The 14,734-nt window shown below is 43.5% G+C and overlaps 5 protein-coding genes across 6 annotated transcripts in view; 3 read left to right on the top strand and 2 right to left on the bottom strand.

Annotated features, from left to right (window-relative positions):
• LOC123980185 (zinc finger protein 260-like) overlaps positions 1-14,734 on the top strand; it is a 672,464-nt gene that overhangs the window by 79,058 nt on the left and 578,672 nt on the right. The gene's annotated exons all lie outside the window — the stretch shown is intronic.
• Positions 1-14,734, top strand: part of LOC123980191 (butyrophilin-like protein 2) — a 470,636-nt gene that overhangs the window by 30,180 nt on the left and 425,722 nt on the right. The window lies entirely within an intron of this gene.
• Positions 1-14,734, bottom strand: part of LOC123980179 (zinc finger protein 271-like) — a 342,908-nt gene that overhangs the window by 134,665 nt on the left and 193,509 nt on the right. The window lies entirely within an intron of this gene.
• Positions 543-6,041, bottom strand: psmb6 (proteasome 20S subunit beta 6). Its single transcript, XM_046064519.1, has 7 exons — positions 5,882-6,041; positions 4,430-4,497; positions 4,284-4,349; positions 3,267-3,332; positions 3,053-3,182; positions 817-961; positions 543-715 (listed from the first exon to the last, which is right to left on the bottom strand). The coding sequence occupies exons 1-7, from the start codon at positions 5,978-5,980 to the stop codon at positions 588-590; spliced, it is 702 nt and encodes a 233-aa protein (XP_045920475.1). The 5' UTR covers positions 5,981-6,041; the 3' UTR covers positions 543-587.
• On the top strand, positions 5,764-8,154 carry trappc1 (trafficking protein particle complex subunit 1). Its single transcript, XM_046064531.1, has 5 exons — positions 5,764-6,252; positions 6,486-6,584; positions 6,674-6,744; positions 7,166-7,304; positions 7,950-8,154. Exons 2-5 carry the CDS (start codon positions 6,486-6,488, stop codon positions 8,076-8,078), a joined length of 438 nt encoding a protein of 145 aa, XP_045920487.1. The 5' UTR covers positions 5,764-6,252; the 3' UTR covers positions 8,079-8,154.

Here is a 14,734-nt window from a genome sequence, read left to right as displayed (position 1 = left end):
ATATTTAAAAACAAAAAAAAACTACTCTCTCAAATAATTAAATAAAAACAACAGGGGCACCTCCAAAAATGTAGCTTGCCTCGCAATGCTTTTGAGCCAACGGGAAGTATCCCATGCTTTAAAGTAACTTACTAGCGGTCAAAACGGCGACTATAACAAGTTGGATCAATATATTTGACTCATTTCACTATCGGAATGTGATCCATTCGCTCGGTAACATTTGAAAAGGCTAAACCAGCCGCACGTAGACAATTTTACCCCCATTTACGTTAGCAAAGGGCTAAACCGGAAGTTAGCCTGCTCGACCGGCAAAAGTCAACCCAGTGGACGCTGTAGCGCTACTGCCGATGAGTGTTTGGGGATGTAATAGCAGAATGACGGGGACACCGACGCACAGGTATAAATGCATGGCTACGTGCGTAGCCTACGGCGTAGTTAGGGTTAGCAGTTTCCCCCTGCTTCCAGTCTTTGTGCTAAGCTAAGCTAATCCTGGACCCACAGAACTGTAGAAGTCTGTTTAAAGAAGGACAGGAGGACAGGGACAGACTGAAACCTTTATTATCACAACAAAATGGACATTAACGTGTTTAGTGTGTGGAGTATTTGGGCAGCTGGTTTCCCAGTATGACTCGTCTCTCCACTCCCTCCTCTGAGATGCTCGCCAGTCTGACCACGCCGCCGCTGGAGCCGTCTCTCTCCATCGCCAGAGACAGAGCTGTGAGACAAGACAGGAGAGAGACAGAGAGTCAGTCAGAGCCAGTAGTCCTGCAGTGGACCGCAGTTCCCAGCATGCCTTGCAGCAGCAGCAGTGTGTACCTGCAGCAGTGAGCTCCAGACACTGGTCTTTGCTCAGTCCCGGTTTGTAGTTGGAGTCCATGAAGCCGTAGATGTAGGTGCTGCCGCTGCCGCCCACCGACACCGGCTGCCTCACCAACATCCCACCAATAGGCACGCAGTACACCTGAGACACAGACGGGTGAGCAGAGAGACAGTCAGTGTGTGAAAATGGCCAGATTTGAGTTCAGCAGAGCTTCACAGGTTGCCACTGGAGTCCTCTTCCACTCCTCCATGACGACATCACGGAGCTGGTGGATGTTGGAGACCTTGGGCTCCTCCGCCTTCTGTTTGAGGACGTCCCACAGATGCTCAATAGGCTTTAGGTCTGGAGACATGCTAGAAGTCTGGCAAGATGTCGACATGGAGGAGTGGAAGAGGACTGTGCGATGTGTTATTTTCAGGTGTGTTTATTAGGGATCGAAGTTTTTTCCGGACTGATACAGATTATTAGTGACCAATTAGACCGATATGTGGAACCGATATCCTTTTGCTGTTGGTCTCAAAATTTAGAATAACACAAACTCCAACACAAAGTCTGTTAAAAACAACAATATTAAAGTTAATTGTCATGTTTATAAATTAAAATTAAAAATGTCTTAGAGATCCATCCCAGAGATGGACTTAACTATAAGTGATAAATTATCATAAACTTTGTCTTTAAAAGCTGCCATTTATATTGTATTTATTTTATATTGTTAGGATTTTATTGATATATTTATTGATACTATATTCTTTCTGTTCTTTATCCGTCCTTTTATTGGTTTTTCATTACCAATTCATTTCATTACTTAAAAATGTTATTTAAAAAAGATATACAGGTGCTGGTCATATAATTAGAATATCATCAAAAAGTTGATTTATTTCAGTAATTCCATTCAAAAAGTGAAACTTGTATAATGTTTACATTCATTCCACACAGACTGATATATTTCAAGTGTTCATTCCTTTTAATTTTGATGATTATAACTGACAACTAATGAAAACCCCAAAATCAGTATCTCAGAAAATTAGAATATTGTGAAAAGGTTCAATATTGAAGACACCTGGTGCCACACTCTAATCAGCTAATTAACTCAAAACACCTGCAAAGGCCTTTAAATGGTCTCTCAGTCTAGTTCTGTAGGCTACACAATCATGGGGAAGACCGCTGACTTGACAGCTGTCCAAAAGACGACCATTGACACCTTGCACAAGGAGGGCAAGACACAAAAGGTCATTGCTAAAGAGGCTTGCTGTTCACAGAGCTCTGTGTCCAAACACATTAATAGAGAGGCGAAGGGAAGGAAAAGATGTGGTAGAAAAAAAGTGGACCAGCAATAGGGATAACCGCACCCTGGAGAGGATTGTGAAACAAAACCCATTCAAAAATGTGGGGGGGATTCACAAAGAGTGGACTGCAGCTGGAGTCAGTGTTTCAAGAACCACCACTCACAGACGTATGCAAGACATGGGTTTCAGCTGTCGCATTCCTTGTGTCAAGCCACTCTTGAACAATGATTTTAAATAGGCCAAGGAAAAAAACAACAAAAATCAATATGTGGCGCTGATATTGTGGCGGGCTGCCACAAATAAATGGACGTATGGGAAGGACTGAGTAACGAGCGTAGTTATGGTCAACTTATGTGAGCTACAGTGATCTGCTCACTACTCTGCAGAAGTAGCACCTGCCACCGCGGGTAACTTGGTGGTGGGTGAAATCGTCGGCCCATCCGACGGAGAATTACTAAGCTTGTCCTGATGATATATTATTTAATACCATGACTTTACTCAAATTATCTTTCACATATTGCTATAATTTGATACTTCTCCACCATTGCTCATAATAATTTGATTTGATCATAACCCAGGCCTGACTCACAAGAAAGAACGTTTAATCTAATATTGTGTTGGTCGTACTAAACACTAATTTACTGCTTGTCCATTTTGAATAATATAGAAGGTAAAGAGCTTAAAAATTGATCGCATATTAAATCGCAATATTAATTTAAAAAAATAAAATACAAAAAATTGCAATTAGATTATTTTCCAAAATCGTTTAGCCCTACTAGTCAGTGCTGATAGGCTGTTACTCCTGAGATTTGTTAATTAATTATATCGGCCATCTGATTTTAAAGTGGCCGATGCAGACTTTTGGAAAAATGCTGAATATCGGCGCCGATAATCAATATAAATACACAGTGTGTGTATTAGTACATATAGACGGGTCCTGCAGTACCTGGCCCCCCTTCCTGCGGTCCCATCCTGCCACCAGGATCCCAGCAGACAGCTCCTCTCTGTAACGGTAGCAGCTCGCTTTGAACAGATTGGCAGCCGTCTCCACCAACGGGGGCTCGTCCAGCTCGATGCTGGGGGCGGGACCACAGACAGGTTAAAGGTCAACAGCACCTGACTGGCCGCTGAGGCTGTCAATCAAACTGTGTGTGCGTTACCTGTGAAAGCCCAGCTGGTAGGTGACCACGTCAGCGATGGCCTGAGTGTCAGCAGCTGATCCAGACCTGCAACAGAACCACGTCACACATCCAACAGCTGATCTACAAGGTTCCACTAAAGTCTTAGAACCTTACTATAAAAAGGTTCTAGGTTTCATAAGAAAGATTATTTCTAAGGGTTCCTGAGTTCTTATATCACCAAACGGACGGAGTTCTGCAGGAACGTTGTTCTCTCTAAAGTTGCAGGGTACCAGCTCGACTCGCTTTGTGATGTTTGTGAGGCTACATCCACACTACTACGGTTTTTAAACACTTTTATAACAAACACGATCTTCTGCGTCCACAGCAGCGTTTTAATTCTGAAGTTTTGAGGAAGCAGCTGCCCTGTGTTTTTGTTGCTAGCTTCAGTAGAAAGAAGAAGCAGCAGCGGTCACTCCACAACACTGCGCTTGTCTGATTGCTGCTCCACCCTCTTTGTAAATGATTAACGCATCAATGCTTCCTGTCTGAAAAGGACTTTGGTGCTCGCTCTGAAGACTGCTCAGTGAAACCATTTTAGCTGATGGCGAGTATTGCATCATCTGATCAGCCTTTTTAGAGAGCACCGATCAAACCAGTTAAAGCCATAATCGACCGACTACGATCGGAGCTCCCTTAATTAAAGTAGTCCTCAAGTAGAACGTTAATTTTGTTTTTAGAAATCGGGCCGTGCTTTTAGACCGAAGGTTCCCCAGATCTGCTGAACTCCTGTGTTTTAATGGTTCTTTAAGAACTTGATAGTTTGATCCAGTTTGTTATTAAACTTGAATCGTGTCTCAGCTTCGTGCAGCGTTGCTATGACAACATTGAGCGTGTAGTATATCTGCAATGTGAATCAGAGGACGGGGCACCAAAGTGAGTTGAGCTGGAACCGTCCAGTGGAAAAGCGGCACAAGTTCCTGATGCTGAGAACTGATCACAGTGAGAATACGTCAACATATGAGTTTGTGAACAGGAAGTTCTGGAGGAGGAAGTGACCTGCAGCAGAAGATTCGGTCGTGGATCGGAGTCAGTTTGTCCGTTACTCTGTTGGCGATGTAAGCTCTGAGAGACGGAGAGACAGACGGGTTAAATGAGTGTTCACAGAGAGTTTGATCAGCTGCACGCTCCTGTGTTGTTCTTACCCGGTGGTCGTGCGAGAGTCGGCGCCGATCACCACCCCTCCATCGTACTCCACCGCCATGATGGTGGTCTGACACACAGAGAGACAAACAGGTCACCGGGTGATGTAATGATGCACGTGAGACAATGCAACATATTTTACCCCTTTTGTGAGACCTCAGTGTTGTGTGGTCAGTAGAGACGTCACGAGAACTTATACTTCAGTACCAAGGCGATTCTTAAAACATGTCGGTAAAGCCTCGTTCACACTACACGATTTCGGTCGCCAGTCTTTGTGTGAACTACTCAACGACACATCAAAGAGGCTCCCCGACACATTTCTGACACATCGCCGACGTCTGCAAAATATCTGGAGGACTCTCGACTTGACCAGCCAATGAGAGCAGGCTGCTATTTTTTCACCATAAAACATTTTACTCACCGCCATAAAACAGGCGTGCATGAAAACGGTGTAAAGTTATTTAGCGACTGTTTCCTTCAGCAGCTCCGTGTCAAAGCCTGGATTTCTCCCAGTTCTGTTGGAGAACTAATTCAGACTGACGTTTCAGTTTGATCACCCAAAGATGACGATGCAGTTTGCAGCTCTAAGAACTGAACGTCTGTCCAACGCTCCTGTTCCTGTAGGAGGCGTTACGATCCATTTCAATCATCAATAACTGTTTAGTTTTCTAAAAATCTCAGACAGCTGCCAGTATAGACAAAGACCAGCCTGAAACATTTCAATTACATATGCACATTGTAAGTTTGTAATTTCATCAGTTTGCTCATTTATGAACATACTGACACCAAACCGCCTTTCTTTTTAGTAATGTTAAAATGTTTCTATTAAAAAAAGGAGTGGGTGTTGAAGTTCATGGATTTATTGTTTGGTTTGTTTTACCGTGGTATCCAGAATCACGGACATTTATTGGTATCGACTGCTAGATTTCTATTATGGTGGCGTCTCTACTGGTCACGTTTCAATGTGATGAAGTCTCTGATCTGTCACATGTAAGATGAAGCTGAACGGGACATTCCTGTTTGATTGATGCCCATCATCACTCTGGTTTATAAGTGAGCTCATTATCGGACACAGCATTTATTATGAGACTTAATTTATTTAAACTAATATCCAGCAGCTGTTATTTAACTTCACACCGTTAACGGCGTTACTGTCGCGATAAACACTAACGGAGCATGTTGGTCACTTTTAAGAACCAGCTCCTGTTTCAGACTTAAATCCGGGACGCTGTCTATCCCGGTCCGGCTCGGTTCGGCCCGGTTTCTTCCTCCGGTCCGGACTGTAACAGAGCAGCCGTTAGCAGCCGTTAGCCGCCGTTAGCCGCCGTTAGCAGCCGTTAGCCGCCGCAGAAGTGCCGTCTCATTCAGCCGCTGCTCGCAGGATAAAAACCCTCCAACGGAGCAGAACCGGACCCGGTTCGGTCCGACCCGGTCCCCACAGCCCGCGTACTCACCCCGGTGCTGACTTCCTGGCTGGTCCAGTCCGGGGCCAGGTCGCTGTTGGACGAAACTTTCTGTCCAAAGTACGGCATCATTGTTGCTGCTGCCGCCATCTTGTCTCTGTTAGTATGAACTGGACGCACGGCGCATGCGCTGTTATTGAAGAAACCGCCGTTAACGTGAGCGATTAGCGTTTTGCATGAGTTACCGACAAAATCACCGACACATCTGTAATTAAACAGCACGATAGATTTCAGTACATATTTTTCTCTTTCCAATATGAGTCAAACGCAAACACATAAAACTCTGAAACAGTTTTGTTGCGGCTTGTGAGCGGACACCTCTGCAGCGGGGTCCTGAGCTCCGCAGGAACCAGGAAGAGAAGGTAAACATCTGCTGCTGCTCCGCAAAATGTCTCATTATTATACTAAATAGGGCGATTTGTTGCCTTTTAATAGATATATACGCCTGTAAGAAAGGCGTTTATTTAAAAGTGATATTTAAATTTTGTTCCAGCCGTTTCTCAGCCGTTTGAACTGAGCGGTGAACCAGACTCCGTTTAAAAAACAGTCATTTTAAGGCCGACTTTACCAGCGGTCTCAAACCTGTGTGTTTCAGATGACGGTCCATAACTTGTACATATTTGACCGTAACGGCAGCTGTCTGTATTATAATGAATGGAACCGCAAGAAGCAGGCGGGGATCTCCAAGGACGAGGTGAGAGGACAGAAGCTTTAATATAGATAAAATACCATCAAAGGTCCGTTGAGTCTGGGGGAAGTGAAACTGTGTCTGTGTCTCTGCAGGAGTTTAAGTTGATGTATGGGATGCTGTTCTCCATCCGCTCCTTCGTCAGCAAGATGTCTCCTGTGGACATGTATCCTTCACAACAGCAGTCTGCCTGTCTCCCTGTCTCTCTCTGTGGTCCTTAGAGGCCTGTCTCTCTGCCTGTCTGTCTGTCTCCCTGTCTGTCTCTGTGGTCCGTAGAGGCCTGTCTCTCTGCCTGTCTGTCTGTCTCCCTGTCTGTCTCTGTGGTCCGTAGAGGCCTGTCTCTCTGCCTGTCTGTCTGTCTGTCTCTCTGCCTGTCTGTCTCTGTGGTCCGTAGAGGCCTGTCTCTCTGCCTGTCTGTCTGTCTGTCTCTCTGCCTGTCTGTCTCTGGTCCTTAGAGGCCTGTCTCTCTGCCTCTCTGTCTGTCTGTCTCCCTGTCTGTCTGTGGTCCGTAGAGGCCTGTCTCTCTGCCTGTCTGTCTGTCTGTCTCCCTGTCTGTCTCTGGTCCTTAGCAGCCTGTCTGTCCTCAGGAAGGAGGGCTTCCTGTCCTTTCAGACCAGCAAGTATCGTCTTCATTACTACGAGACTCCCAGTGGACTGAGGTTCGTCATGAACACAGACCTGTCTGTCCCCAACGCCAGAGAGACGCTGCAGCACATATACAGCAACGTAAGACAGACAGAGACACAGAGAGAGAGACACAGAGAGAGACTAACCTGTTAATACTGAACACAGTCGTTTGCTGATTGATTCATAAAGACAGCTGATCAGTTTACTCTCTGTGTCTCTGATATTTCTGAACGTGTTCAGGACAGTGAGCTGAAAATACTACTTAAAATACCACATTCTACTGTGTAATGTCCATAGTACCACGTACTTCATGTAGTAACTTGTTTTTATTTGTGTCTCAGTCTTTTCAGCTGGTGTTTGGGTTTGTTACTATTCAGCTGCCTAAACGGAGCCTGGAACAATTCTTGTGGTCGACGACATTAAAGAGAGACTTTTTTAAAATGTAAAACTCTTTAAATCAAACTGCAGCTTAACTAAAGACCGTCTGTCGTCTCAGAGGGAAAATATTTAAATCGACACATTTAAGTGGCGCCGAAATTTAAGTTCCAATTGGGTCCAGTAGATACCGGCCGTAAAGGAACCGGTTCCATATTGGCACTGGGTTTCAGTAACCAGCCCTGGTGTAACGTTGCGTTACCATGACAGCAGAGGTGGAGAAACATGTAGAAAATGTACTTTTAAATGATCCTGATGTGGAGAAACAAAGGAAGCAACCTGATTTATCCGTCTCTCTCTGTCTCGCAGCTGTATGTGGAGTACATCGTGAAGAACCCGGTGTGCGTGCTGGGTCAGAGTTTGGACAGCGAGCTGTTCAGCAGCCGGCTGGACGCCTTCGTCAGAGCGCTGCCGTACTACAGCCCGCGGGCCGCCTGACGCACACTGTTACTGTGGTTACTGTGAACATGTCGTCTGATGTTTTGTTGATCATTAAAGTGAAGCATGAAGCCGGCCACTGGCTCCACGTGTCTGATTCAGTCACCATGGCGACACCTGCTGGTGCTGAGACAGCGTCAGCAGACGTCTCTCTGCTCTGGATCCTGTTCTGTCCTTAATAAGTTTGTTCCTCCTTTGACGTCGTGGACAAAAGTCAACAGCTACACTGTAAAGCTCCTTCTCCACCGCTGGTACCAACTTGACCCAAGTCGGTTTTGGCCCGCCGTCCTCCGTCTCCATTGCAGATAGTCAAAATAGCTGGTCGTCACAGCGACGTAATGTTCAATGTGACCCACAAACAGCTGTCTCTTGGTTTAAGTTAAAACATTTGAACATTGCTCAGGATGTAAAGACAGATAAGCGGTATGAAAACCTTCCAGCTGCGTTTTCCTCTGCCGTTGTTGCTGCAGCGGTCTGTGTGACGGCGGGAGCAGAGGGCTCTGTGAGCGGGCGGCGGCCGGCCTCACACGCTCCTCCCGCGGGTTGGCGCAGGCTTCCTCCGCCGCCATTTGTGGAGCTCTGAAAATATTCAAGCACATTCTTGTTATGATTTTCTTTGTTTCAGTTCACAAGTTCATAAAGTTGATCTAACTCCATTCGTTGTTGTTTTTTAGTTGATTGAAGATTTTATGACTTGTTTCAACTTTATACTTTTATGTTAAAACTAAATATTTTGTTACTTTATAAATGAAAGAAAACTTTTCTTACCTAAAAGACATTTCTGCTTTGTTCTAACTCACACTTTCAAGTTTAAACAACTTAACTACATTTAAACCACTTTCCATTTCAAGTTAAGAGGATTTATGATCCACATTAGTTTCAGTTTACATGTATAAAAGCTGCTGTCAGGAACTCTTTTCACGGCACTGGTCCTTTCTTGTTCAACACAAAGTGTCTGTGTTTTAGTTGGAGTTTGAAACATTACTTTCCCATGATTTAAAGAAGAGAGTTTCTCTTAAACTCACATCACCTTTTTCAATCTACACATCTGATCAACAAATGAATTAATGCAAGTTTAACTTTCGAAACCTCAAACAGTTGAGTCCAGAATCCAAAACGTGTCAGAGCTCTTTGAGTGAAAAAATAAGATGTCCGTGGGGATGTGATCATTTACAATAACTGACCTTTGAACTCATCATCAGACCTGATGTTGGCAAACAGCTGATCACTGCAGACTTCATTAAATTGTTAAGAATAAAACTGACCTCAGGTCAGTCTGACGGCTCACAGAGACGAGAGGATTAACTCTGATCAGCAAACAAACAAACATCTGGACACAAACATCTGGACACCGGTGACCTCAGCGAGTCCTTCGTGCTCTTGTAAACAACAGACGGCTCTTTTTGGTTCCTCCCTCACATGGGTTCCTGCAGCGGTTCTGTGTTCTCCAGCAGGAACCAGGCGCTCAGGTTCTGGGTTCAGGTGTTAACGTGTTTTACTGGTGGTGGATTTTTAGTCCGTGTTCCCGACACGACCCTGAAACGTCTCTGAGGACACAACGGTTACTTTACTTCACTGCAACAGGTTCTAGATTTGTGGGTTCTGAGCTGGAGAACGTTCTGCGATCAGTTCTGTGAAGACATTTATTATTCTGTACAGTTCAGATGTGAGTGAGTGTATTCAGACCCTGTAATCCCTGAGCTGACATAATCTGTAATCCCACTGAAAAACATACTGCAGCCACACACACGCTGTCTTCCTGTTCCTGTGAGGACCCTCACTGACAGGACCCTGAAACCTGGACCCTGAAACCTGGACCTGAAACCTGGACCCTGAAACCTGGACCTGAAACTGGCCTTGGTCTTCCTTTGAAGATGTGAGGACGGGACAAAATGTCCTCACTTTTGTAAATTCTGTAAAAACAGAATATCAGTAAATGACTCCGTTTGTCTCTATTGAATCTTTATTGAAACTTTATTGAGCCTGTTGTCGGAGAACAAACTGAATATAAACGTGTAGAAACGCAGGATTATTTTGTAGGAAAGACTCCCGTCACATGATCAGGTGGCTTCCAGCTGTTTGACCTCAGTTTGACCTCCTTGTGTTTCTGCTGACGTCACGGCAACAGGCTCAGTAAAACCTTGTTATTAATACGCAGCATTTTACTTCTCTCTCTCTGTCTGATGTTGGTCTCCTGCTGTTTTTGTTATCTCAGAACAAACGTGCAGGACGCAGAGATGCAAACTGACAGGAAGTGTTGGATCTGTGTGACGGACAGATGATCGCAGGGATTAGAGATTATCTGATGTTCAGATCAGCGCCGGTGTTCTGCTACTGAATAAAGTACACGGCAGAGGTGGGAGAGTATAGTAGAAGTACTGATACTTTATTAAAACAAGTACTCGAGTAGAAATACTTGCGTTATTTTGATGTAAGTATGACCTCACCACTTCCTCAGTTGACCACACCCGAGTTAATGATGAAACATCATCTGACACAAGAACATGGGACAAAACTCTCAGGTCTGATCACTAATCTTAAAAAAGCCCGTTTACTCTACGTTTGTGCTTGTCTTGTTTTTATTTATGTAAATTATTTTTATTGTTTGAGTTTTACACATTGATTTTGTCCATAAAGTACAAATTAGGTTCATGCAGATGTGGAAAGTTAACTTAATGAAAACAAACAGACCAGAGATTAAAGTACTGAGGTACTTTAATGAAATATAACTTGTTATAGTTGCAAGTACAAGTCCTGCATTTAAAATCTTACTTAAATAAAAGTATTTAAGTAACAGTAAAAGTACTCATGGTGCAGAAGAACACATAATACTGGATTATGAGTATTGATCCATTCATGTGTTCATCACTTTAATGCTGCAGCCGATGAAGGTGGAGCTGATTTTAATGACTTTATATCCTGCTGGGTAGTTTAACCTCCAACAATACTTCATCGTGTAGTGTAAGTATAGTATTTTGTATTGATAATCTAACTGTGTGTAGTAACTGGTAACTAATGCTGTCAAACAAATGTAGTGGAGTAGATTGATAACGCAGGAAGTAGAAAGTACTTTAAATGTACTGACTGTTTAATGTGAGAGCGTCCTTGAACGCACCAGCAGTCGACTGATCGCTGATGTGATTATTGATTATTGATCCGCAGCAGGTCGACTTTCACTGACGTGAAGCGAAACTCAACGTTGGAACAGGAAGCAAAACGTGTTTCAGGCTTCAGGTCAGAGGACGCAGGAGTCAAAGTGTCTCATCCAGTCGTACCCTACCTCGCTCTACTTCTCTCTCTCTTTAAAGATGTGTGTGTGTGTGTGTGTGTGTGTGTGTGTGTGTGTGTGTGTGAGTGTGAGATTATGGTCGGATTGAGGATCCGGGCAAGAGGCCATATTTAACATCTGTACAGAGAGTTTGATATTTTGGAGCTACAGGTTTTAATCCTGCTGGTCTGTCGTTAGTAACACAGACAGACGGGCAGACAAACGGACATGGTATCTGAGCTCTGATTGGTGGGATTAAACCAACAGGATTAATATCAGAGCACAGAGACAGACAGAAGAAGGTGGACAGAGAGCTGAAAACACTGACAGAGCGACAGGACGACAGGAATCAGACACCTTTGACCAGGTACGTCCTAAAGAGTTTGCTTTGTGTGCAGCCTCCTGCAGGGGCTGATGGGACGTGTAGTAGTTTCTGTGAACATATGAAGGCATTTTAAAACAAGTCTGACAACCTGTTTGGTTTCAGCTCAAAGCTTGGACAGTTCTGCACCACCATGTCCTCGTCAGATATAAACAACATATATAACAAATATCTTAAAGTTACAGGAAGTACAAGTACTGCGTCCATCAGCTGTAATAAAGTAAAGGAAGCACGTCAAATTCTGTTCTTCACTGAGGCCTAAAGTTGATTCAACATATTTAGGTTTTTAAAAAATAGGAGATGGTGGAAAGTTTTGGCTGTGGGGGTTCCAGTAATTGGTGGCACAGTGGAAATGGTGTTTTGTGGTGCGGTATCCATGCAACTATGTTACTCAGGGCATCTAGATTGGTAGCACCTTTATGTGGCACTGCCACGTACCAGCTTTCCATTCTGCTTCACATGGATCCAACTGATTCACAAATAAAACTGTTTTCTGTCTTATTAAAGTTTATATTTTGTATCATTAATGTCAGTGTATTTGTTATATTTTCAGATAATAGTATCCTATATACCACTAGTATAATATTATTTTCAGTTACAGATGTTTAATTATGGTACTTTGTTCTCATTCATTAAATTATTGTGCCGGGCTGTGATTGGCTGGTGATTGTGGTGATGACACAGAGGATAAGACACATGCGACCTCTGGCATATACAGCAATTGAAAGTCGCTTTGGATAAAAGCGTCAGCAAAATGAATTAATGAATGATTGGTAGGTTCACAAAAATTTACATTGATGACATTGAAGCTGAGACCTAAAGAGAAAGGTGAAAGCAGTGAAAAAACACACAATGAATGTGGGCAATTTAGAAAACTCAACTGGACACATTTTTTAGGTCCCAAAAAGAGGACATGTCCGAGAAAAGGAAGCATGGTCACCCTAACCTAATCGTCAGTATGGTGTGGTGACAAAACGTTCAATCACACGTTCTTTTATGATTTTATCTTTGTTCGTTCTTATATAAAGGCAATTAAATAAGTCACTGTTATATTCTCCAGTCAGCTGCAGCTACACAACAACAGTCCATGTTAGCTTAATGTTAAAGCCTCCTTTTTACCATATTAACTTATTCGTCACACTCGTCACAAAAGAGCACTGCTAACGTCGGCTAATTAGCTGGTGAAGAATAAAAATACAGTAACGTGTCTGAAATCCATTTTGATCTGTTTTTGTTTTTTACTACAAAAAGAGATTATTATTAGTTAGTTGGACTCCTAAAATGTTGAAAGAACATAGGAGGAACCTCAGTATCAAGCTTTTCAATATCTTGTCTCCATTAGCAGTTAGCATTAGCATTCATCCAAAGCAGCAAGTATGAGAAACAATTGACATTTATTTGTTGAGTGACTGAGTGAGGCAGAGTCTGATATTTCTTAAGTTGTATATAACGTTTCTCACCACCTTGGTTGGAGTGATGGTTGAGGAGTCAATTAGTAGTTTGGCTGGAATGACCAAGAGTTCAGTCTTAGAGAGGTTTACTTGAAGGTGGCAAGCCTTCATCCATGCACATATGCCTGAGAGACTGTATGTGATTCCTGCCGAGACACTCGGGTCGTCTGGCGGGAAGGATAGGTAGAGTTGCGTATCGTCTGCGTAGCAGTGGTAGGACAAGCCATGAAAACGAATGACTGGCCCCAGTGAGGTGGTGTAAATTGAGAAGTGAGGAGAGGCAGTGAGAGGAGGACAATTGTCTTTGCCACGACACACTGTAGGAACGCAGTCTTTCATTGTTGGCATTAGGTTTCAGTTGTTTTAGCATTAGCCTTCTCTAAACATTGCTGCCGTTTCCTTGTCTTAACATAGCTCCATATTTATTGTAAACAGTAGCATTAATTGACCTACGCTGTTATTTTATGTTGAAAACTTCAGCCTTGTTTGTCAGCCATGTTTGCAGGCCGAGCGTCGGCTGTGGGAGCTGCTGTCGGGCCCTCAGCGACGTCGGGAGGAAAAGGTGGCAAGTTTTCGGTGGAGGAGCTGTACGGCTTCAACAAGAAGCTGAAGGTGAACAGAGGGAATGCTGGGAAAACGGAGAAAGGCGATGGCAAGAAAGAAACCAAGGAGAAAGAAGAATCTGTGCTGGCATCACAGATCCTGGAGGCGGCGAGGAGGCTGATGGAGAGGCGACGACTGGAGATCTACCTGAAGGAGTGTGACGTCACCATGGAGCAGAGCAACATGCCGTACAGGTGAGCAGCCGGAAAGATTAATCTCCACATCTGTTTCCTGTGACCTGCTGGCACTGCCAACTTAGCATATAGACGCTTAGTCAAGACCCATTGGTGGCGCTTTTTAAAGCCCATAGCTTCCCTTTAGCTTTATTTTGTGAGTTAAGTTAGCAACAATAAATATGCAATCAGTGTCCAGTTAGACTTTCAAAATAAAAGTACATAACAATGTGAAATGCTGCAGTTTGGTTTAGGAAAAGATTGTTTGGTTAAAATAACCAAAAAACACTGGAAATGAACACTAGTCTCCCGGGTGAAAGTCCGATTCTGGCCTACCATCCAACGTCCACCCCAACCACCTCCTCACTCTGACTTTACTGATAAATATCCTACACCTACCTTTAGCATTCAAAAGTGCCGCCAACGTGTCTTGGCCATGCGTCCATTTGAAAGAGATCTTTATTGTCCACAAATGTGGAAATTTGTCTTTGGCTTCACAGGCTGGTTAAGAAAAACAACAAATGCAAAATAATAAACATCCAAAGCGACTTAAATACAAATTTAAGTGAGCAAATGTAAATGTTACGACTTTAACAGTTTTGCTCAGAAATATCCCTGACAGAGAAAGATTATGTGTATATATTTACATATTACATATAGTTAAACTTTATGTTATTATGTTTTTTCATGTGCTAAAGTGTTTTTCAGGACACAGTAGTACTTCCAAAAACAGTTCAGTTACATCCAAACAGCAAACGTTGTACCAATACCCCAAAACA

This window comes from Micropterus dolomieu, linkage group LG12 (genome assembly GCF_021292245.1).
Source record: "Micropterus dolomieu isolate WLL.071019.BEF.003 ecotype Adirondacks linkage group LG12, ASM2129224v1, whole genome shotgun sequence".
NCBI classification, from domain to species: domain Eukaryota; kingdom Metazoa; phylum Chordata; class Actinopteri; order Centrarchiformes; family Centrarchidae; genus Micropterus; species Micropterus dolomieu.
This window is presented reverse-complemented; position numbering and strand designations above follow the sequence as displayed.